At 37.9% G+C, this 25,353-nt stretch overlaps 1 protein-coding gene across 2 annotated transcripts in view; it reads right to left on the bottom strand.

Moving 5' to 3' along the window:
* The window catches only part of CPED1 (cadherin like and PC-esterase domain containing 1), a 112,489-nt gene that overhangs the window by 56,309 nt on the left and 30,827 nt on the right, over positions 1 to 25,353 (bottom strand). For both annotated transcript variants that reach the window (XR_015750268.1, XM_026669072.2), the window contains exons 4-7: positions 22,813 to 22,919; positions 20,841 to 20,916; positions 11,849 to 11,984; positions 9,885 to 10,053 (exon numbers count right to left, since the gene is read on the bottom strand). Coding sequence is in view for 1 of the 2 variants with exons in the window: in XM_026669072.2 (XP_026524857.1) it covers positions 9,885 to 10,053; positions 11,849 to 11,984; positions 20,841 to 20,916; positions 22,813 to 22,919 (488 nt within the window). In the remaining variant the exon portion in view is untranslated. The remainder of the gene's footprint in view (positions 1 to 9,884; positions 10,054 to 11,848; positions 11,985 to 20,840; positions 20,917 to 22,812; positions 22,920 to 25,353) is intronic.

Genomic DNA, 25,353 nt, shown 5'->3' with positions numbered 1-25,353 from the left:
ATAATTTTAGAGAGAAAAGATAAACTATAAATGCATTCATGACTGCTATAAAAAAGATGACATGTTGCTTCTTTATTTTTTTATTTTTCTCTTTCTATGTTTTGTTGTTTCTATTTTTTTCTTATTTACTTATCACTTTGCTTTTTCTTCCTTAAAATAACATTGGTTTTATTCTGTAAAAATATTTAATAAAAAATTAATAATAATAAAAAGATACACAGTAGATCATAAAAAGTTCATTTATGAACAAAGTAATTCTGGAGATTGTTGTATTCCTAGGTGCCTGCATGCACATTCATGTTTATAGAAACTAGCTGCTTTTTGTTTGTTTATTTACATTTTAAAATGATTTACCACTTTTCATTTTCTCCACAAATCTCAAAATAATTTATAATTCTTTCATTATAAATTAGCTAAAACAATGGATTGAAGTTTACCTTAATTGCATTTCTAAAGACCACCAGAATGAGTGTTAAAAAAAATGAAAACTCTGCCTGCATTTATTTTTGTTCCCTAAAGTATATTTCTACATGTGCTCCATGAAAGATTAAAAGATTATAGTTTGGAAACAAATGTCCTGTCTCTTGGAGAAATTCCTCTGCCTCTTTGTCCATGGTACAGAAACAGAGAGCACAGAACTTTGAGGCGAGAGAACAGAATTAGAAAGAAAAGGGGAAGACGACTTTCTTTCTTAGGAAGAATAAATGACAGCTGTGCAAAAAAAAAAATATGACCATGTTTGTGATTTGCTGAGTATTGTTTATCCTTTCTTTTAAGGAATAGATTGTGATCTCCCTCTACATCAAGAAAACTAATATGCTAATAGCTACAACAATATATGGAAAATAATAACTACACTCTACAGTTTTCTTTGACTGATTATCTGGTTATCCACTTATTGGTTAAAACGGAATCATATTAAGGAGGGGAGGGAATATCCCATTATATAACTTGACTGAAACGAGTTTCTCTAACACATTACCTCCATCTACTGGACATAGAATTAAGTGACGCTACTAAAATAGTCACACTTTTTGTGTGTGTGTGTGACTTTGAGACAGTGTTGACTCCTGGTGACTGCCTGGACGAATCTCTGCAATTTCTTGAGAAGTTTTTGAAAGTAGTTTGCCACTGCTTCCTTCCCAGGGTTAAGAGAGAAGAACCGGCCCAAGATCACCCAGTTGGCTCCGTGGCTAAGGTGGGACAAGAACTCATACTCTCTGTTTACGGCCTAGTGCCCTAACCACTAGACCACACTGGATCTCCATTACTCAAACTAAAAACAGTTAAAAATATTATTATGAAGATAAATAAGAAAGCACTGATGGAACCTATAAAAAGAATAAAAAAACCTGCAAGTTGGCTTTCTGATCTGCATATTAATCTTGAAAGAAGACGCTTGTTGAAAAGTTCAACATAAAAACCACTTCAAACATCCCTAAATCTGAGCAGGATGAACAAGTCGATAAACTCTTTCCTACCACAAGGTTATTCTGTGGAAAATTTGAAGACTTGTCAGTCTTGCCTTCCTGGGCCTGGTTTGGATACCTTTCAGGCCAACTGAAGAAAAATAACTTTTTCTGTTGTGCTGCTAGTCAGAGAAAATCTAAAATCTATTATTTCTTCTACTGTGTTGGGATGAAGATAGGGAATAAACCAGAAATGTCTATTTGTTGTTAACCTTCTTTGAGCTGTATATGGAAGTTAGTACTAGAAAATATGTATAGTTGGACTTGGCTAATACTTGGCTGGGAAGTTAGCAAGAAGCCCTAGAACTATAGGCTAGATTGGCCAGCCAAAAAAAAAACCAACAACCTGGAGAAACCCATGATATCTCCATATACTAGTATTTGCCAGGGAAACTCTATCACTAGGGTTAAATTTCCCTTAATAAATTCCTTTTTAAAGAAAAACCAAATGCCCTACTACCCTGTGATATTACTGTACCTCTTGTGTGAAATATCCATAGTGCTCACCATTGGTCACAAGAGCCAGTGATAAAGCACAGAAAAATCTTAAATACCAGCTTTTCCCCCCATTATTTTTCCAAATTTAGTTCATTGTCCTTTTGTGTTCCTTCAGAATAGATGAGACTGATTCATCCTCTGTTGGTATGTCTGTTTTTCCTGGATAGCTTGCCTGTTTAATGTTCTTTCCATGTACATGTGTGATTTAATGCTCTCCAGAAAGCTTGCTGGAAAAATACTGTGGTTAAAGCAAGGATTTTTGCTTTTGCTTTGCTTCAGTTTTCAAGAAGGAAGACAGGGTGAACTCAAGACTATTGTGGCAACTGGAAGCTGATTGGTGGTTTTAGTGCTCAGTTATTGGATCACCTGGGAATAGATAAGATGAGCTCAATGTTAAATCACAGGAATGAGACTCAGGACAGCAGCATGGTAACCAGTCATCTTTACTTCTATCTAGGACTCGGCGCTGAAGAAACCGCAGCAGTCCTTTTATAGTCGGGCTGCTCGTGGCTGTGGCCAGTGACGGCTCTTCAAATTTCCCACCACCACGGACTGACCAATTGCAGGTAAGTATGTTAATATATGACACCCCTCCCCACCTGGTCTGGTCCAACCAATCTGGGCCTCGCCTACCATACGTAATCACGTAGGTAGGCAGGGCTTTTATGGTTTCGACTGGACCTGCGCAGGTCAGTTGCGGTTTGGCTTCTGGACTGTTCGGATGGATCTGTTGTTCCTCCCGTCATTCTTCTTGGAACCTCCTGGAAGGTTGAGTTGGACATGCTGCTCCCGCCAGGAATCTCCTGGCTGGTTGAGTTGGCCTGGCTGCTCTCGCCGGGGCTGCTTTCCCGCTATCCTTCTGGACTTGTTCCTGTCTCCCCGATCTGCCTTCTTCCCTGGTCTCAGGTACATGGTTGTGTTTTCCGACCGGGGCTATTGTTAGTAGTGGATGTTGTGTGTTTGTAGTTGTCAGGGTTTGTTCTGTTGTTTTTCTTGCTCATGGAGGGTCTCTCCCTTCCTCTCTACTTGTGTTTTGTCTGTTTGAGGGGTCTCCCCCTCTTCTCTGGTTGTGTTTTGTTTGCTTGAGGGGTCTCCCCCCTTTTCCATGGGTCAGTCTGTGTCACCCCTCGTACTTCTAGATCTGAACTGGTCTATGTATCTCTTCCAGCTCCTACCGTCTGCGGTGTCTACCCTGTAAGAACGGGGACCAGTTATTTGGGTCACCTTCCCCGGTATCCAAAATGACTCCCCCATAAGATTTTTTGCATATACTGGGTACCCTGTTTGAAATGTGTGGCAGTTACTGGAGGAGTCTGCTGGTTTCTGTGGGTTATATGTGGGGTGCAGTCTGTCTAGATGTGATCTTAGTTTCCTCCCCATTAGTAATTCTGCTGGGCTTTTATTTGTTGTGGCACTGGGTGTTATGTGCTGTATGCTTATTAGTTTATCTATCTTTTCTTGTGTGTCCCCGGGCCTTAGCTTTTGTAATGTTTCCTTCGTGTAATGTACCATGTGTTCTGCCCGTCCGTTCGTCGACGGGTGTTCCGGTGCTGTCAGTGCATGCCTTATCCCATGTTGTGCTAAAATCCCTCAAATGGTGTTGCCGTGAATTGTGGGCCGTTGTCGGATACAATTAAATCCGGCAACCCATGTGTTGCAAAAAGTTTCCTGAACTGTCTAATAATGGCTTCTGTCGTTGTGGAGTACATGATGCTTACCTCTAGCCATTTGGAGTAAGCGTCTATGACTATTAGAAATGTGTGTCCTTTGGTTGGGCCTGCAAAATCAATGTGTAATATTGACCATGGTCCCCTTGGTGTTTCTCATTCATGTTTTGGTGCTGTTGGGGGTGTTGGCCTAGATTCCTGGCAGCGTTTACATGTTGCCACCCAATCCCCTATTTCCTTATCCATCCCTGGCCACTATACATAACTCCTTGCCAGGGATTTCACTTTTACAATACCCAGGTGTCCCTCATGTAGCATTTCTAGTACCCTTTCCCTTATAACGTCCAGTATGACCACCCAATCCCCCCATAGTATGCACCCCTTCAGCATTGAGAGTTCTGTTTGTCTATTCCAGAACGGTTGGGCGTTCTCGTCGATCTCAGTCTCTGGCCATCCTTTTCCTACCCAATTTAAAATTTGTGCCAGGGTTTTGGCTCTAGTTGTTTCCCTAGCAATGTCTGCTGCTGTTATGGATAGGTTTTCTAATGTCTCTATTTGGAGGGTCAATGTGATTGGTGCTGGGTCTTCTTCTATGTCAGGTAGAAGGCAACAGCTAAGCACGTCAGCATGATTTATGTCCTTTCCGGGTCGGTATGTTAATTTGTAGTTGTAGGCAGCCAAGAATTCCAACCACCTCGTCAACTGGGGTGACAGTATGTTAGGTGTAGCTTTGTTTCCTGCGATGATGCCTAGGAGTGGTCTGTGATCTGTGATTAGGATGAAAGTCCTCCCATAAATATATTTGTGGAAACGCTTGATTCCGGTGACAGTGGTCAATGCCTCTTTGTCTAGTTGGCTGTAGTTCCACTCTGGCTTTGACAGAGTTTTTGAATAGAATGCTATGGGTGCTTCTTTCCCATCTGGTAATACGTGGCTGAGGATAGCGCCGACGCAGAAAGGTGATGCATCACAGGTTAGGGTTATTGGGAGTGTTTCACTGTATTGTATTAGCATGCAGTCTGATGTGATCAAGTTTTTTATTTCCTGGAATGCCGTTTCTTCCCATCACCGCCAGGCCCGAGTTGCTTTTTTGTCAAGCAACCTGTGTAGTGGTTCCGCAATGGTTGCTTTCTGTGGTAGGAATATATTATAAAAGTTAATGAGTCCTAAGAAGGCTTGCAGATCAGTTTTATTTGCGGGCCTGGGGGCTTCCTTGATTGCTCTGACTTTATTTTCTATGGAGTGAATTCCTTCGCTGTCTATCAGGTATCCTAGGAATTCAACTTTGCTGGGGGCTAATTGGCACTTCTCCTTTTTCACTTTTAGTCCCACTCCTCAGAAGTATTGTCTGATATTTAATTGAAAAGAAGTGTTAAAGATGTTAAGATTTTAATTATTATTAATGATAGAACTGAATTGGAATGGAATGAGGGTTTATAATTATATATATTTATAATCTTTTTTTAAAAAGAATATAGTGTGTATTATAAGAATGTACCAAGCAGAATTCGATTGGAAGTTATGTATTATATTGAAGGTCATAACCTTAAGGTATATATTGAAGTTTAAATAAGAGTTGAATGGATGTAATTAAAAGATATAAATGTGTCATACTCCAATTAGTAACTACAGGAGAAAATTTGTTTAATGAGAAAAGATAATATGAAATTGAAACAGAACAGACAACAGTATAAATATAATGATTTGAATAGAGATGAGATAATCAAAATAAAATTGAGAAAATTAAAAGAGGGGAAAACCACCTCCTTGAATTTACTTAGGACTTCCCTTAGACGGTCCCATAATTGTTCTTTGTCCTTAGCTGATACGAGGACATCATAAAAATATGGCACCACCCATTTTATCCCTTGCAATAGGCGTTCCATTAAGCTCTGGAACACCCCTGGGGTGACGCTGGCGCCAAATTGTAATTGTTACATTTAAATGCCCCCCGGTGTGTTATGATTGTCTGGGCTTCTGCTGTTTCAGGGTCAATGGGTAATTGTTGGTAGGGCTGTGCGAGGTCTAGTTTCGCAAAGATTCCTCCCCCCCAAAGGGAATGTAATAGATGCTGTACCACTGGAACATGGTATGCGCTTTGTTGGAGCGCGTGGTTAAGGGTTGCTTTGTAGTCTCCCCAGTCTTTCAGTGTCAATGTTTGTTTTTGAGTCCTTCCGGGTTGATGTTTGGTATCAGTCTTTTTATAGTGTCCCATGATACCATCGATAAATATGAGCCTGAATCCACTTCCATCTGGCAAGGTTGGCCTTCTATGGTGACCTGGACATATACTTTCCTGGCATTTGTCGTGTTTGAGTGTCCGATGGTCACCATCTGGTGTGTTTCATCTCTTCTGTTGCTTGCCTCTTTTACTCGCCTGTTTCGGTTGTCTTGGTTCCAATGGCTCCCTGTTTGTTTCTCCCTCTCTCGGGGTGTGTGTGTTCCATCTTTGTCTAGGGCCATAGTTTTTCCTTGCTCAGCATGCCCTAGCAATATGTCCCCGCCATTCACAATGTTTGCAGATTGCATCTAGGAAACGGCACTCGGAACGTGGATGGTTCCCCTCACAGCCGGCACAATGAAATTCCTTCCTTTTTCCATTCCGGTCCCTTCTGCTATGTTCCGAGCAGAGTTGATTTACCCCTTTGTCTTCCTCTTCATCTTCTGATGTGGACTCAATGTCCTCATGGTGGGTTGTGGTGGTGTTTTTTGGGGTTTCCGGTGGTGCTTTATTCATTTTCCGCATGGCAGCCGCCGATTTCTGTGTTGCTTCTGCTGTGGTAGCCTTTTCTATTGCTTCTTTGAGTGTTATTTTGGGTTTTGTTAATAATCGGCCTTGGAGTGTAAGATCTCTGAGTCCTAGGACCACTTGGTCTCTCATGGCGTCATCCATGTTTAGGAATTTGCACGCTCTGGTGATGTCCCTCAGAGTTGCAATGAAATCGCAATGCTCTTGCCTTCTTTTTGGTCACGCCGATAAAATTTGTGTCGTTTGATGAGGCAGGAAACGGTTGGTGCATAGTGAGCCCTCAGTATTTGCTCCAGGTCCGGCCAGGCCATCGTTTTCACATTGGTGGGTGCCACTAACACTTTGGCCATTTTGAATACAGCGGGCCTGCAATGTGTGAGGAAGACGGCTCTCTTCCTGTGTTTGGAGATGTTATTGAGGTCGCTCCCCTCAAGGAACATGAGAAATCGGTCAATGTATGATTCCCAGTCTTCAGTTACTGGATCGAACGGTGCGGGTGGCGTGTTGTTTCTGGCCATTTCGTCTCGATGGGTTGCCAGTCGCCACGTGCTTGCTGGTTCCCTTTGTCTCAAGATCCCACCTTCGTCACCAGTGTTAAATCGTGGGAATGAGACTCAGGACATCAGCATGGTAACCAGTCATCTTTACTTCTATCTAGGACTTGGCGCCGAAGAAACTGCAGCAGTCTTTTTATAGTCAGTCTGCTCGCGGCTGTGGCCAGTGACAGCTCTTCAAATTTCCCACCTCCACGGACCAACCAATTGCAGGTAAGTATGTTAATACACAACACTGAAGGTGTTCCTTTCACATTCAATGCCATAAAAACACATTTGGGATCTCTGGATGGTGAGGCTAAAATGAAAAAAAAAATGATGTAGAGTTTGAGATGCCTATGAGATGTCTTACCAATGGAAGTGACGATGGTGGGACAGAATTCAGCAGCTCTAGCCAAATAGAGCAGCCAGGCATGAATAATCCAAATTCTAGCTGGATACACATCAATTTTTTAGACTGTACATTTATTGTTGCATTGTAGCCCTCTACAGTTTACCATTCTTTTGACTGAAAATAAATTCCCAGCAGATGTAATTATTTAATAAAGTCATGAGTAATATAGTAATGATTGTTCTAGCCAGGAGATAAATTGCAATCCTTGATATCAAGCCAGGCTGATAAGCATCTGATTATTTCCTTGCTTAGGGTGAGCTTATGGCAATTTTAGCCCTTGTTCAAGAATTTTGGGGACCTCCAATACAAGGAATAATGTGTCCCTGGGACTAATGCATTTGGCTCAGTACAGAATCATTTTGCACTGTGTATGTAGCAGCAGAGAGATATGTCTGGGAGGCATAGTCCTCCTTATAAATATATTTGTGATTTGCTTTAATCATTAACAAAGTTTTAATTAACTAAGCAAAGGCCAGTTTTAGATATTTCTGAATTTCTTAAGGAAAGAAGGGGTTAAGCTACTCCTGTTATTCCCCCATCTCATTACTTGAGCGGTAAATTGTCTTTAAAGACAACTTATTTCATTATGGAAACAAAAAGCAAACTTTTTATTATTTTTACTGAGTACCTAAGAATTTTTGATAACAAATAGTGTCCAAGCATACAGCCATTCCACAGTAATTTGCCAACCATATGAACACAGATAATGATGTCCATATACAGTAGTTGGCAAAGTAATGAATTAATATTAATTATACTGCCAAAGCTGTACAGAGATGAGAAAATTTACTAATGGAAGATAAGGGATGTGCCCATTTTTCTGTGACTCATCAGCAGTCAAGTATTTCACATGGGAGTTTTTTTTTGTTTTCTCCATGTGATCTCCAAAACCTCCTAAAATAAAGTTATGTGGCTGTCCACTCATATTCATGAATAATACAACTGCTGAGAACTCTCTGTTAACACAACCAGGAATAAAAACAGGATCACCCACACTATCAGTGTTCGATTAGGGGATTATGGTGCATAGACATTGTGGCCAAGATCCTCTTTTATATAGCAAGGGTGATTTTTCAAAAGGCAACTGGTCTTTCTTGAGTTTTTCCTTGAAAATGTTTCGCTTCTCATCCAAGAAGCTTTCTCCGTTTTGAAGCTTTTTGTACGAGAAGTGAAATGTTTTCAAGGAAAAAAACCAAGAAAGACCAGTGGCCTTTGGAAAAGTATCTTTGTGACAACCATGACCTCCATAGATATCCTCATTTATACATTTTGTTCTACTGTCATTGTTTTTGTCCCTAAAATCTGTGATACTGAAAAAAGGTTTATTGATGTTAGGGCTGTGCAATAAATAAATATGACACTAACTTTTAATAATTGTCTTTTAATCTATATATCAAGTAAAACAATTCAAATGGGAGTCTCTTACCTTGAGAATATAAATGAACATTTTCAAAACATTGCAGAATAAGAACAGTGGATATTTTGTACCTCATAAATGACTATCCAAGCTTTTTTAAGTTAATCAAAAGGTAGAAAACGGCATTATAAAGACCCACAGACTTACTGGAAAAATGAGAGGTAAATGATACATATATTAGAATCCATGATTCTGCAATCTAATTCCTTTTCTCACTTAGGAAGTTAGTATCTAAAAATTCTTGGTTACTGTTGCAGGCTTTGCAGTAGTGATTGAATCATGCAACTGTTACATATTTAATTGAAATAAACATAACCAAACAATAATATTTTAAACTTTATTTTAATAGGAAAAATCAGCCTGCTTGCTTTTGTGTAATCCCTGAAGATCATGTTTCATTGTGAAGATAGCTATTCTCATTCAATAAAGTCAGGGAAATAGTGTTTCCTTGCCTTAAATGACTTTCTCTTAAACTGCTCTTAAAATGCTATTGCTTGCAAATCACTGACAAACTTTGAGTTGCTTTTGAAGCTTTAGTCCCCAGTTCAAAAGCAACCCATCTGATCTTTTCCTTTCCATTACAGTCTGTAATTTTCTCTTCAACTCTTGCAATTTCCTCCCTGTATTATCTTATAGCCCTATATCTCTTTCCACCCATTACAGTTTCCCCCTTCCACAGAATGAAGTACCAAGCTTTCAAGAGAAGGTTTATGCCTTTCAGGAGCAATTAATCCTTCTTTGACAAGCCCCTAATATTTGGACTGAGCAGCACGCTAGACTGACTCAAAGATGCAAAGATGGGCATTCCATTCAGTACATCTAGTACCTAGATGTAACTCTTTAGAGCAGTATTTCTCAAACTTGCCAACTTAAAAATGTGTGAACTTCGACACTCAGAATGCCTCAGCAAGCATGGCTGGCTGGGGAATTCTGGGAGTTGAAATCCACACATCTTAAAATTGCCAAGTTTTGAGAAACCCTGCTTTAGAACAACTACATCTTTTCCTGTTACGCACTGTAAATTGGGCCTTATAGAGACCTTATCCCGAATGAAAGTATCTTAATTGGAAATAAAAGCAAAAGAAACAACAAAAACAGCTATCTGTTTTGAGGTGAAGGGAAACACATAATTTTACCTTGACTGAAAAATGCTTCTTCTTAGGTGGATCCCAGACAATTCCAGTTGAATGAATGAATGCCTGTAAAGGTGTTAATGATGTAACCAACACATACACTTTGATGATGATCGAAAAATCTTGAATCTTAAAGGCTTCCTTGTTTTCTGTCTCAATGGGGATTGGATGTCTGGAAAATTACAATATAACATTAAAAAGTTGTTTCTTCTGTGCAATCCTAACTGGAAAAAGGAAAACAACTGGAAACAACAGTCTATATACATGACAAGCTAAGAGGCAGACTGCTTTGTTCGCTGACTTGGGAGCTATGGCTTGTTTCTGACTTCCATTTATGTGTTTTATGTTTACAATTTGGGACTTTCCTTGTTTGCTTGTTTGAAGCACATTTTGATGTCATGTTATACAAAATCCAAAAAGAGTTTCTTTATTTGTGTAGCTATGCTGACTGTCAGAGGCAGGAAAACAAGGACCTTTTTTTTTCTCATGAAATGTCTTCATTAATTACATTTCAGTCGGTTAGTGGAGGTAGAGCAGAGGTCTCCAAACTTGGCAACTTTAAGACTTGTGGACTTCAAGCATAGCTGGCTGGAGAATTCTGGGAGTTGAAGTCCACAAGTCTTAAAGTTGCCAAGTTTGGGGACCCCCTGATGCAGAGTCAAAGATGTCTCTAGTGCTAGACCAAGAAGCCTTGTTGCCTTAAGGACAGCTAAAATGGCATTCTGTGGCGCAGTGGTTAGAGTGCAGTACTGCAAGCTACTTCTGCTAACAGCCAGGCTGGCTACAATTTGGCAGTTCAAATCCCACCAGGCTCAAGGTTGACTCAGCCTTCCATCCTTCCAAGGTGGGTAAAATGAGGACTCAAATTGTTGGGAGTAATATGCTGACTCTATAAACCGCTTAGAGAGGGCTGTAAAGCACTATAAAGCGGTATATAAGTCTAAGAGCTTTTGCTTTGCTATTCTGTTCCCTGTTCGGCCCTTAATTAAAAATAAAATAAACTGCTGCCCCATTAAGATATCAAAACTTGTCTTCCGTTAGCAATAGCAATATCACTTAGACTTCCTGTAATGATCACTGCACAGTGCTTTACAGCCCTCTCCAAGTGGTTTACAGAGTCAACATACTGCCCCCAACAATCTGGATTCTCATTTTACTGACTTTGGAAGGACGAGTCAACCTTTAGCCGGTCGGAACTGAACTCCTCGCTGAGGGCAGAGTTTGCTTGCAACACTGCATTCTAACCACTACGCCACCCTGGGTCATCAGCCAGTTTTACCCTTTTCACATTCTTATGATCCTGTTTCTTGGATATATGGTACTTCACTGTAAACGTAGACCTGAAGTATTGGTATTTGATATTTATTTTAAATAAATTCTATAAACTTTCATGAACATGTTGCAAATTAGCACATAATGATAATTTCTGCCAATATCCGAATAAATTAATTGTTCCATGCTATTTATATTCTACAAATATGTATCCAGATGGATACATAGACATATGTAGAGTTTGATTGCTTATTGAATCTTGAATACAACTGTGATAGAGAGATGTATACATCTCTTGTTTATTTTCTTAATCTGTGGCTCTTTTACAGTCATATTCAAAGACTAGAATTAGACAACTATCTCAACAGAACCAGGACCTCTTTATTTATCAAATAATAGAATTGTTAAAGTATGGTATAGTTTGGTATAATAAAATTGTTCTTCCTAATTCCTCTTTGCATAACAATTTGTTCACTACAAACATTTAGTCATTTTAATCTCAATGGCATTCACATCTACAATTTTGGAACCCAGCAGTGAAATGGAAGAAAATGAAGGAAACGTATTTGGTCAACACATGAAACATTAATTATTGGTTCTCCAATTTTACATCACAAGAAATTCAAATACAATGAACAAAATGTAGCATTTCATTCTGTCGTGGAGATTTTGTTAAGAAAATAAAAATATCTTACTGGTGAACAACCTTGACTGGCTGATGTAATGTTTCTGTCAAGCGTATCCTTTCATTCTTATCATATGATTTGAGTGTATGAAGAGATATAATTTTTGATTCTGGGCAAGCAGAAGAAATAATTGAAAGATGCAAATCTGGAAAAAAAATCACATTAGGTTGGAGAGGTGGAATCAAAATGAAACTTGGATAGAGTTCTAATTTTAGGGTTTTTATTTAGGTTTAATAAATTCATCTGCTATTCCAATTAGATATCTCACAATGGCTTAAATGGGATTATTTGTGTTGCCTCATTCAAAATATATTGGACATGTACCTACTTAACTTTTTCATATACATATGATACAATCAGTGCATTTATCAGACTTTATTCGTTATATTCTCAGCATAAATGAGATAAAGTTTGAAACATATGATATTGACAATTTAAAGGATACTTGTTGCTAATTCATCTTAATGATTTCAAAAAGCCATATCCTAAAATACAACATAACATTTGGTTATAATATAAACACTAAAGAAAATGTAATGTATCTACAGTATATTCTATTTAGTTTCTCCACAAAACTATTGGATTTAATTTGAAGCATAGGACTGGGCTGTAAATCTAGTTTATTGATGTAGAAGGACAGCTTTGTTTACCACTCAAAATGTTGAAACATTAAATAAAAATATTGGATATTTTCTAATACATCTGTGGAAACATGGCCAATTGAGATTTCAAAAACATACAATATTTTGGTGCAACATTGATAAAGTATCTGTAAACTTCCCAGAATCACTTGGATAGCGAGATGTGTAGGATCTAAAGTTGATTATAAATAAACAAATTGCTGCTTGTCAATTACTTGAATGAGACAATGTTTCATTCATCATCAGCACTGAGAAATTAGAAGGTCATGGCTTGGTGATTTCTTGAATGGGAGATCTCCAAGGACTAGTAGAGTTGAATTGGGAAATTTTAAAAAAATAGTTGAAAACAACAGTGACATCCCAGTTTGTTATTTTTGCTGAGTAAAACAGCATGAACATGACTGTCAAAGTATAAACATGAGTTTAACTTAAATAATCCTTGAAATACCAAAACTATTATGAGATCTACCAATAGAGGGTGTGATTTCCCTTTTCTTTCCATTTATTTTACAAAGCCTTTTTTGTTCATTTGTGGTGTGGTTTTTATTAACCAAGCAAAGGCCATTTTTAGACATTTCTGAATGCCTTAAGGAAGGAAGAGATCAAGCTGCTCCTGTTATTCTCAGGTCTCATTACTTAACAAGAGACCACACCATGCTGAGCTGATTTTAAAGGCAATCTATTTTATTTCATGATGGAAACTGAAAGCAAAACTTTTACATGTTTTAGGGAATGCTTAAGAACTTTTGATACAAATAGTGTCCCAAGCACACAGCCATTCCACCGTAATTTGACAGCTATATACACACAGATCATAATATGCATATACTATGTAGTTGGCAAATTAATGAACTAATATTAATTCTACTGCCAAAGCATCTGTCAGAGAGACAAGAAAGTTTGCTAATTCAAGATAGGAGACAGGCCCATTTTTCTGTCATTCATCAGCAGTCAAGTGTTTCGTATGGGATTTTTAAGCTTTTCCATATGATCTTCAAATCCTAAAATAAATTTACATGGCTGTCCATCCAAAACAACTCTTGAGGGATTAACAATTAAAAATAGAATAAAAACATACTAAACAACCAAATTTTGAAACAACAGAAATAGCATTAAATAATACAACATTTGGGAAAACTCAGTTAACGTGACCAAGACTAAGAAACATGAAACATGTTTGATTGCAAAGTCACATTTTCAATGTTTTGCAGAAGGTTAGCATGCTTGGGATAAGGCTAATCTCATGGGCTGTCTTGCTAAATGACCTTTTCTTTCTGGATGGAACTTGAGCCTGCTTTTGCTGCTGGATCTAACAGAATGGGTAGACATCACCAGGGAGAGATAGTCTCATAGGTAACCCAAGCCATGAAGGTAAACCACCAACACCTTGATTTGCATCCGGGAGCATACTGGTAGCCCATCCAGATCACACAGTAGAGATGTCACTTGCACCAAGCAATTAGCACCAACTGCCTGTTCTTCCACATTTTGCTCTAGTTGAAGCTTCCAAATACGACTCAAAGGGAGTCTCTTTAAAGATCAGCTATGTTGGTTGACTGCACGCTTCGTCCTGGCTGGATCTAGGATTTGAGGGTGATGATGAGCAAAAATTGAGATGCAGGATAAGTGCAGATGGGGTAGGTGTGGGTGGGAATGAAATTAAGAAAGGATAAGCTTGAAAAGCCTCAGCACATTCAGACCTCTATTAAAACAAAATTTATAACTTCTGCACTTATAATCTCTGCACTGGTTGCACGTATCAACACTGAAAAAATTCAAGGGCAAAATTCTAAATGCACAGAATAAGGCTTATTCTGTACAGAATAAGGCTTATTTAGGTTCACCTGGGTAAATATTTTAGAAGATTTGCCGGCCGAAAAATCTCATTGTTTTTATCTAGCAAAGAATATTCACTGCATATGCCTTAATGCGTGAATCAGAGCTGAAATCCTTTAAAACTACATTCTTTTTCCCTTTGTATTTTATTATCTTAACAGTAAATATATTTTTAAATAAAATAAATAAATGAAATGAGAAAAAAAATCATTCATTCCCACACAAATTTTATTACAGTTCAAGACCAATTTTTTTTAAATTAAGTCTTGGAGACACAGATGTTTTGTCTTTCAAATGCTTTTGATGTAGTTACAATTCTGTCCAAATAAGTTTCTACAGGACATAGGTATGTGTTTTTTCTATGTGTCATTTTAGCACCCTGAAACACCTTTGCAATTTTCCTTCCTAATTCATCTCTTGGTTTGTTTTCAATAAGGATAGAATGCTTCCATATTACATGTTCCACTTACATGTCATATATATGAAGATGCATAGAAAACATAATATGCAGCTCCCAGATAGCTAGATTTGAGAAAACACTAGAATGCTTATGAGATCCTACAATGGAAAGTTTGGAAGAGTTTGTGGATGCATGGATCAAGCAGAGTAAGTAGTATACAATAGGATATAATAGGATACAATGTTTTCTATATAAGGAAAATAGGAAAAGAAAATAAAAAGAGCAAAAAGTGCAAGAAAAGAAAAAAGTTGAAGAAAAATAGAAAAGAAAGATATAAAAATCTGACTTTCAATATTCTTCAACAGCAGTTATAATTACAAATATATTTTAACCTGTCTCTCTGAAGTTACTGTACATCGTATTACTCTTCTTCCTACAATCCAACCTAGCTAATCACAAATTCATTTTCCTTTCATTTTTATGCAAAAAAACCAAAAACATTAGAGATCTCCAGTCTTCCATAAATGTAGATATCGCCTATCTGGCTTTGCTTTTCACCACACTATCTGCCTTCAGAAAATGAAGCAATTTCCTTTGATAACGCATGCACTGTCATATTTTCCACCACCAGTGACGGATATGCCAAAATATATTCTTCCTCCTCACTTAGCACTTCTTACCCTTTAATCTTAAAATTGTTCCAACATATCTGCTAAATGAGTTAAGTGTTTGAAAAGATGTCCTGGTATATTTGGGAGACTGGCTATAATTTATCCCTTCTTTATAGAGGTGAATAATGCAGCATGATTTCACTCTCAAAACTAAGGTAAATGTAAACTATATTGAATAAAATAATAATGTCCTGGATTCATTCTTTAATCCATACCATATCAACAACTTAGAACAAGGATTGTCAGGTTCTTCAAAATGGTTTGTTTAGGTCAAACTTCTCCAACCTGTTCTTCTCCAAATGGGTTGGAATTACAAATATTACTAATCCAACACAATCAGCATATATGATGTTTGGGAATTATGTACATTGTATAGAAATTCTGGAACAACATTAAATGGTTGATTGCTTGAGGGAAATGCTGATTGCTATCTTGAAATATTCATAAGAATGATACTGTTTTGTACCCAGAAATTCTGATAATTGATGATGTCACCAAACAGCTATATATACTATGTGTAAATTATGCTAACAATGTAACTGTTTACAAGCTAGGATTAAAATGACTTGATTTGTCTAGTTTTATGGAGTTTTTTTATAGTATACAGTACAGTAGCCAGCTATCACTTTCATTATACTAGCTTTACACTAACTTCTTTTATGAGCCAGGCTAGAACCAACTTTTGTGAATGTTCAGTATATAATTTTTAAAACAAATACATGAAATAATTTATCAAGCCCCAAACACTTTATAAAATTAAGTACACAAATCAGAATCTATAAAGAGTATACTTCATGGGTATATTGACTTATACATTTTATATGGAACATTGAAAATATGTGAACTTATGGCATTATCTATATCTGCATTTTGTGCACAGATTATAGAATAAATTAAATTTGTTTGCTGCCCAACTTGCTGTGGGGCAATATATATTATGCAAGGCCAAAAATGGCTTGGTATTTTTTTTTAAAGAATGGAATCCAAAAGTTTATCTATGAAAAACAAAACAATTAAAATAATATAAAAATAAACATAAAGGGGTACTTTAAAAAAAAAAAAACTGACACATACCACACTTTAATTATCTAGTGCAGGGGTTTGAAACTCGCGGCCTGCGGGCTGGATCTGTCACATGCTAGCCACGCCCACTCTCATTTTAGCAAAGGGGGAAAAAGTTGCAATATGTCATGTGATGAAAATGTGACCGTGAGTTTGACATCCCTAATCTAGTGAATAAGTTGACTGTCCTGAAGCGCAGTTTTAAATTTGTCTTGGTTTTAAAAGTGGTTATAATAAAAGACCACAAAACACAAAACTCTCATTGTGGGATAAAAACAGGGAGTATTCAGCGGGTTCTGAACAGTCCTGGAGAACTGGTAGCGGAAATTTTGAATAGTTCAGAGCAGGGGTCTCCAACCTTAGCAACTTTAAGACTTGTGGACTTCAACTCCCAGAGTTCCTCAGCCAGATTTCAGAGAACCAACAAATCCCACCTCTGACTGGAGACTTTATAGTATCCTTCCCCTGCCACGCCCACCAAGCCACGCCCACAGAACTGATAGTAAAGAAATTTGAATCCCACCATTGGATAAAAACATTCAGTTTTCAGATACAATGAAACATAATTTTCTGAAAAAGCAATACATCTGAATCATCATTGTTTTTCATACTCCAGTATGATTTCAGTAAATAGAAATTCCCTAGAACTTAGTTTCTTCTGAAAATTGACATTGAAAAGTTCCCAGGATTAGCCTATGTATTATAAACAGTAAGTACAAATAGTTCTTATAAAATAATACTTAGAATTAGGTTGCATAAACTGTTTACAATTCCCCCTTGAAAAATATTCTGTTATGAAAACAGAATGCAGATTCAGTATTTCTGTATGTGAAGCTTTGTCCTCCATTTTCATTTATACAATCAGCATGTTGTGTGTGTATGTGAATATGTGTCCCTTATAGTAAAACTGGCATGTTTGATGTGATCATAAAGCATTTAGTCTTGGGGTTACTTGGACATGTTTGACCAATAACTGCTTCCTATTCGACTCCTTCCGTACAGTATAATGAACATACAGGTTTCTCTTAGCAGAATATTTCCAATGTATTTTTTTAGGTTGAGCCCATATTTAAGAGTGTCTGAGCAAAGTACAGACAGCTGTTGATCATCCAACCCATAAAAGGAATGCAGCTGAAAATGACACACCTCAGAGTTGTTCATGGCCAGACACCTGTTGTTGGGGATACTTTTTCTGAGGGAAAAAGAAGATGAATCTATGTGGTCATCCAACCAAAACCAAAACTGAGGGCAAACCACAGAGCATTGCTTCATTATTAGTAATTGCTTCCCCCCCCCAAAAAAAATAAGGGCAGATGTATAGCCTCTAAAACAACACCGATCTGCCAGTTGCTAATTTCTGTCTAATCAAAGTGTAAGACTGACTACTGATGAAGAGAAATAGAGGATCCGTGGCATCCCTCCAGACATTTTGAGGCTCTGCTCATGACACAAACATTCTATACAGAAAGCCAAATTTCTCTCCAGGCAAGACTAAGGGAGTGTACCAAGTTTTGCGGCCAAGTAAGCAGCAGGCTTACCATATGCTTCTATTTGTGTGTGAGAGAGGAAAAATTGCTGGGTTTTTTTCTCCCTCAGAAATACTTTTAGAAAAAAAACCAGAAAGAGATGATTTTCATATTGTGGTCATTGGCAGGGCCCTGAGGAATCTGAAACAAATATAGTACCGTATAAGAAAACAAACGTCATGTAGAAGAGCTAGGTTCCCTAAAGAAAGATCATATATCACTCTAAAATGAAAGGCACACAGGGTAAGAAAATACCGCATCGCTCCTTCCCTTTTTACTTTTGCAGAATCCCAACCCATGGATTATGGCATATTGGCCTCTTGAAAATGTGCTTTGTGACAACTGTAAAGTGTGTCATTACAGAGAATTGCTGAAGAACAGCAGCATATATCATGAAGATGTCAAGAAATGGATGGACAATGACAGTGGCCAAATATATTAGCAGTGGTGGTACCGGACACTAGACACACCAGCTACTGTACCATATAAACTCTGCGAATTGTGAACTGGGCAAGGAAACCTGGACCATTAGCAACTAGTGTGTGAGAGCCCACAGAGCGTTAATTTTACTGCAGTGATCAGAGATCTTAACACCAGACCCAAAACAACGATCGATCTTCTACCCACTAGCACAAGATAACTATCAGAATCCCAGAATTGTACTGGGCAGCAGCCTCACAGCAAGATATTGTATTGTAGCACAAACTGGAGAGTAGCAACTTGATTTATATACAAATGACTTACACCAAGGTGGCCTGGATAAGGCAGGAGTGAAGAAGTAGACACAAGAAACAGAATCACAGCTGATTATAACATAGAACAAAGTAAATATAGCGTAGAAGATCAGAGCTCTAAGATAGGAAATAGAACCATAGGAACATAGTACAGTATATGCAAAATGTTAAGATACTGTGTAGCATTATAGACATAAATAATAAGTAGGACACTAAATGCTATTAACTTGTCTCAGAAACCATCCTGAAAAATATGCAGGATATAAGCTTGGCCTACGAAAAGGCCTCTGAACTATTAAAAATATTTCTTTTTAATAGTTCAGTGTTTGTGACAATAGAGAAGCCCTTGTGTGTGTTAGATTTCATAAGTCATCCCAATATCAGAATGTTTGTGGTTCTCTTTTTTTCTTTAAATGTGCCAGGTAACTTTAGTTTCCATCTGGTGTATGCCTGACCTTAACAATCATCAGAACAATCCCAGACCTGGCACAGATTGTTCTGTACTGGCATGTCTTGATTATTTCTCACTTGAAGGGTAAAACCACAAACCCAGCAGACATCTGTGGAGATTATCAGTCATTCAGGTCATAGTTGTCTCAAAGGTGCTTTTTCAAAAGGCAATTGCACTGTTTTGTTTTTTTCCTTGAGAAAGACAAAGAAAACATTTCACTTCTCATCCAAGAAGCTTCATCAGTTCATCATCAACTGATGAAGCTTTTTGGCGGAGAAGCAAAATGTGTTCTTTTTTTTCCTCAAGGAAAAAACAGTCCAATTGTTATTTGAAAAAAAGCACCTTGGATATACACAACAGACCTTGTCATGTTACACTCAAGTGCAATGGATGACCCTGTCTTTTTGCCTCATTGTTGAATAGAAATTCAAGTTCTGGATATGGAATAAGTTGGTGACATCATTCTACAATTTAGGTTGAAAAGCCATTTATCTCTATCTTGGCTGGTACATTTTTCTCCTGCCTCCAACCTTTTATTAACTGAAATGAAGATGACTTTTCAAATCTTACAGACATGATAAAGGTAAAGGTTCCCCTCGCACATACGTGCTAGTCATTTCTGGCTCTAGGGGGCGGTGCTCATCTCCGTTACAAAGCCAAAGAGCCAGCGCTGTCCGAAGACGTCTCCGTGGTCATGTGGCTGGCATGACTAAACGCCGAAGACACAGGGAACACTGTTACCTTCTCACCAAAGTGGTCCCTATTTTTCTACTTGCATTTTTACATGCTTTCAAACTGCTAGTTTGGCAGAAGCTGGGACAAGTAACAGGAGCTCACTCTGTTACGCGGTGCTAGGGATTCGAACCGCCGAACTGCTGACCTTTCTGATCAACAAGCTCAGCGTCTTAGCCACTGAGCCAGTGTCCCTATGTGCAGACATGATACATAATTCTAATTGCTATTCTGTTTGATTCATATGCTGCATTATTTCAGGTTGAAGGTTACAGAAAATTCCTCCTTTTTAAATTTCTAGAGTTTATTAATTACTATTCAATTATTATTTCTACAGCCCCATAGATTTTATAGAATATTGGACAGCAACTAAGTAAACCGAGAAACACACATAACTGAAACATTTCAGACCTAATTCCACCTGGGTTGACAATATGAGGCCAGGGCTTTAATTTCAAATTGGGGTTTATTTGACTGAAAGTTCCTACACTGGGAGGAAGGGAGTGTCATTGTATATAGAAAATTAGCATCCAGAGGGAATATATTAAACAAAAATGTTATCCTATTGTTTAATGTTATTTATGCATGTTTATTAAAGGACGGAGACATTCACATAAATATGCACATCAAGCACCAAATCATGAGAAATTATACCTGCATTCTAAATTTGCAACTCTGCTGAGAAGCTAGGCAAAATTCTCCATCTTTATCAGAACCGCTGAATGACTTTTCTGCTACCATTGATCCAATTTCAAAAACCGTAGACAGTATTTTCAGTTTTACTTGTTTCAGTTTTATCTGACTGCTGACCTTATAGGTACAATAAAAATTTTGATTTTATTTGATTCATTATGTTAACTTCAGAGGTCAGATTCCAGCATTTCTCTTCCTTTTGAGCGTGCAACCAAAGGTCATTAATTGGTTTATTAATATAACTCAAAATTTTACCTGGGAATGTTCTCATTATTTGGCACAATCCCTCCTTTCTGGAAAGCAGATGCTGGATTTGAGAGAGAACATTTGCCTGGGAGGGAAGAGAGAAATGGCAATTATTGCAATTTTACAAGATTGTTTTTAAGTGTCATTGAAGATACCATTAAAGCACGGTTTGCTGATAAAGGCAAATAGCGCCCATTCCTCTGAGTAGAATAGGAAAACCAATTAGACATAAGCTAAGCTTGAACAGCCAGTTTAGTGCAGGAATTAAAACATGGGGATAGAAACTGGCAGACTGGGAGTTCTAGTCCTACTTTGGGTGCAAACCCAATTGGGTTCATTTGGGCCAGTCACTCTTTCTCGGTCCTAGGGAGCAGGCAATGGCAAACCATGCCTGAAATTCTTCCAAGAAAACCCCAGAGAGTTGCCAGCAGTCAACACTGACTTGAAGGCACAAACACAAGTTTCCATTGGCTTTTTTTCAATCAACCTTAACATTGCTCTACTTTTAATTGTAAGCTACATATTATATCCTTTTTTTATTAATATGATCACATTTTAAGGTAGGATTAATGTCTTAGAACAGTGGCCCCCAACCTTTTTTGTGCCACGGCCCGGTACTGGCATCACAAAATGATCCGCGGCCCGGTACTGGCATCAGCACGCAAGGCAAGGCGAGCCGAGCGACCGGCCAGCCAGCCGTTCCCCGCTTCTCCCCGCCACCTTCAACTCCTCCTTTGTACCTTTGTCGATGGGCTTCGGGACGGTCGCTCAGCTCGCCTTGCCTTGGGTGCTGAAAGAATCCTCGCGCCTTAGTTTTGTTCGAAGCTGCCTTCCCCCTTTGATGAAACTAAGGCGTGAGGATTCCTTCAGGACCCAAACGCCGCTTTCCAACCGGAAAAGCTCACTGGAAGCACTTTCTCATCAAAACAAGATGGCGGCGCCCAGCAAACCGGAGGCCCGGTAGAAAATGTTCCATGGATCGGTACCGGTCCGAGGCCCGGTGGTTGGAGACCCCTGTCTTAGAAGAGAAGTATCTAAGAGATTCAGAGCTGTTATTAAATGATGAAAACAACATGTCGCCACTGTGACAGAAGCTCCTGTGATGTCAAAACACATGTAAAAATGGGCATGGCATGCATCATGCTGGAGTGATTTTGCTTCCAACATGATCCTGTTTTTATCATTTGTCCCCTTGACAACCTCACCCCTTATTCCAATATCTCTACTATACTTGGGAAGGGGAAGGGAAGGAGCAAATGCATAGGCATTGAACACGATTGGCAATACAACATGAACTCAGTCTGCAGCATGCACCATAACATTTATCTATCCTTTTATTGCCGTTCAAAGACAAAATTGTACTTTTGCCTATGGGACATGTCTGTTTGACATGTTTATGAAACAGCATTGTTCCTTTTAATTTTAAAGACAAGGATGGCAAGAAAAACATTCCATTCATGCATATATCTGGCAAAATGGATATTATTTACTCCAAAGTACTATTTCTTCATGGGGATATGTCTATACATTGATTAAAAGTCTCATTTTTTCCTTCTGCAGTATTCCATGTGGGTATGTGCAAAAGAGATGGAATACAAAAAAAGTCCTGTTTAGAAAACCCTAGATAATTATGACATTCCACGATTCTGACAGTTTACCGCATCGCCTTGCCCCTGATGAAATCAATATTAATGTATGAATATTCACATTCTTCAACATATTTGGCAATAACATATTGTGTTTTTTTTCCTTCCAGCAATGCTGGAAGAAAAGACTTTAGAAAATGCACTTGAGACTTCACTCATGCAAAGCATCTGCTTTAATATCAGCAAATTCCTGTGAAAATGAGAAAGTACTAGCATGAAGAATGGTGCCAAAAGCATCTGATAGGATGCTTCATAATAAAATAAAAATGCAGAGTTAAAAAAAAAAAATAGAATTTAAGCATGTGCCAGAAAGAGAGGTCATTTTTCAGCCATACCTTTTGCAGTAGCGTTGGTTGATATGATTCCACTATATTTAAGCAATTTTCATGGTCCTCTTTGTTAGATGAGAGGCAAATCAAAAGGTCCCAAGAACTTAATTCATCTGTGATAAAAAAGAAAGAACCATCACGGGAATTAACTGTGATGAGAAAGGACAACAATCCAATCAAACAGAAAATATTTATTCAAACGACACTGTTCACCTGTGATAAAAAAAAAAAAGAATGGGGAGAAGACCTCGGTTTGAAGGGGTCAATATGATCAATATGATTCTGTATAGTCTAAGTTCAAATTCAATGGTTCATATATGTACTGAGTGATCTACTATTTTTCTTTTTGGGTTTTGCTTGGTTTTTAAACTTTAGTTTTGCTTTAATTTCTTGCTGATGGTACTTTCATTTAGTGCTGATGGGGTTATTATTGTTAAAGGAGATGGGCGAAAGAAGGGGGAATGGGAATGTGTTGGTGGTGGTGGTGGAGGAGACCTGGATACAGGTGGAAAACCTATCACTTATCTTGAACTGGGGACACACCTATATATCTGAACATTTTTACTGAATGGATTTTGATGGTTAAGTTATAAAATGTCCGTACTTTCAGATTGTGGAGATCAAGAAACAGACTCCACAAGAAGAGTAGAATTAAGTTTTATTGGGTAGACTATATGGCTGTCTGACTAACCTTCCCTCTCTCTCTGTACCATTTGTCTCCTAAGAAATCAGTGAAGACTTACGCTGAGTTTCTTTCTCATATAAAGTGAGTTTCTTCTGGATGTATAACGACAGAGATAAAATGGAGAGTTTGCTTATGTAGGAAATAGGTGTAGTGTGTGCTGTGTTTCTTACCTTGCAATAATATCATAAGCAGAATAAACAAATAGTAAACTACTAGGTGTTTTTTTTAAAAAAAAACACTTTCAAGCTCAAAACAGAGACCCAAATTTCTTTTCAGATTTCTTTAAACCCAGTTTAAATACAGAGCATAAGGAGGATTATATCTATTCACCTGCTTCAAAAGAGAAACAGTTTATAAATTATTGTCAATCGTCTGAGTTCATCTGAGTTGTTTGGAGCTGCAAAATGCCCATTTCGAATTCCACAAATGTTTATACATTATTAATCTATAAAGAAGTTTGAGGTGGAGTAGAATCTGGACCTTTCTACTCCTAATCCAACCCTACATTGCTTCTAGTGTATAGTTCTCTCACTCACACTGTGATCCTAAGCTCTCCGTTTATCTCTTTTCTAATTTATGAAAACTTGAGTTTAATCAACAAAACATGGTTTAATTTTGTCATGCAAAACAGAGTATGAAACGAAACAGCTTCACAGCAGCAATGTATGGTATTTACATCTACCTTTCTTACAGGAGTTCAAGGCAGCGTACATAACACTCCCTTCTATTATTTATCATAAAATCTTCCCTGTAAGGTTTCTAGTATTTAATTCAGTGGTGGGATTCAAATAATTTAACAACCGGTTCTCTGCCCTAATGATTTCTTCCAACAACCATTTCGCCAAACTGCTCAGAAAGTTAGCAACTGGTTCTCCCAAAGTGGTGCAAACAGGCTGAAATCCCACCTGAGTTACTGATTTAATTCAATTCCTGGCCAAACCTTATTCAATTTTAAGATTCTATTTAGATTTGTATTTCTATTCATTTGAATGCTCGAGGCAGGGTTATATATAAATGGAGAAGTTTATCACTGACATGTGGTTAATATAGTATTTTCACCAAGAAAGTAGTAACATCGTGATAAACTTTTTCTGAATGCTGCCTTCTGAGCAGGCCACGTGGAATGTTTAACAGGGCACTAAGTGCAGATGAAAAACAAATTGTAGGAGGAGAAACACATTCTTTTATCAAGAGCTTTTGGTGTGGGTGCTAGAACTCTGCAAACAGAGGCCGAGATAGAAAAAACATCAACATATCAAACTGCACCAAAGATAAACTTGGAGATTCTAAATGATACTGTGTATTGGATATCACAAGTGAGACTGAGAAGAGAATGAAAAAAACAACAACAATTCTTTCTTGGTGCTGGCAAAATAATCCTATCTATACTTTTTTGGTTTAGAATAATGAAATCAATAAATAGTTTCCATATATAGAATGCTTGAGAGATGCTTTGGAAAACTCCACAGTTATAAGACAAGTACTGTAAGTTAACGAGTACTTTATGCAATATAGCTAATTTTTAATCTGCTAGCAATTAGGACACCTACCTAAAATGCTAGCAATTGGACTCCCCATACAGGAGAGGAAAGACCATAAAAGTTGTCCTTGGATAATGTTGACAAGATTGTGAAAAAGAGAGAGGTGACAACAGTGGTAGGATTCCATTTTTTTTTTACTACCGGTTCTGTGGGCGTGGCTTGGTGGGCGTGGCAGGGGAAAGATACTGTAACATCTCCAGTCAGAGGTGGTATTTGCTGGTTTTCTGAACTACTCAAAATTTCCACTACCGGTTCTCCAGAACTGGTCAAAACCTGCTGAATAAACTTGGGTGACAAGTTTACCTATCATAAGTAAAACTA

This window comes from Notechis scutatus, chromosome 6, assembly GCF_049901735.1.
Source record: "Notechis scutatus isolate UNSWTSFEM ecotype Mainland chromosome 6, rNotScu1.2, whole genome shotgun sequence".
Lineage (NCBI taxonomy): Eukaryota > Metazoa > Chordata > Lepidosauria > Squamata > Elapidae > Notechis > Notechis scutatus.
This window is presented reverse-complemented; position numbering and strand designations above follow the sequence as displayed.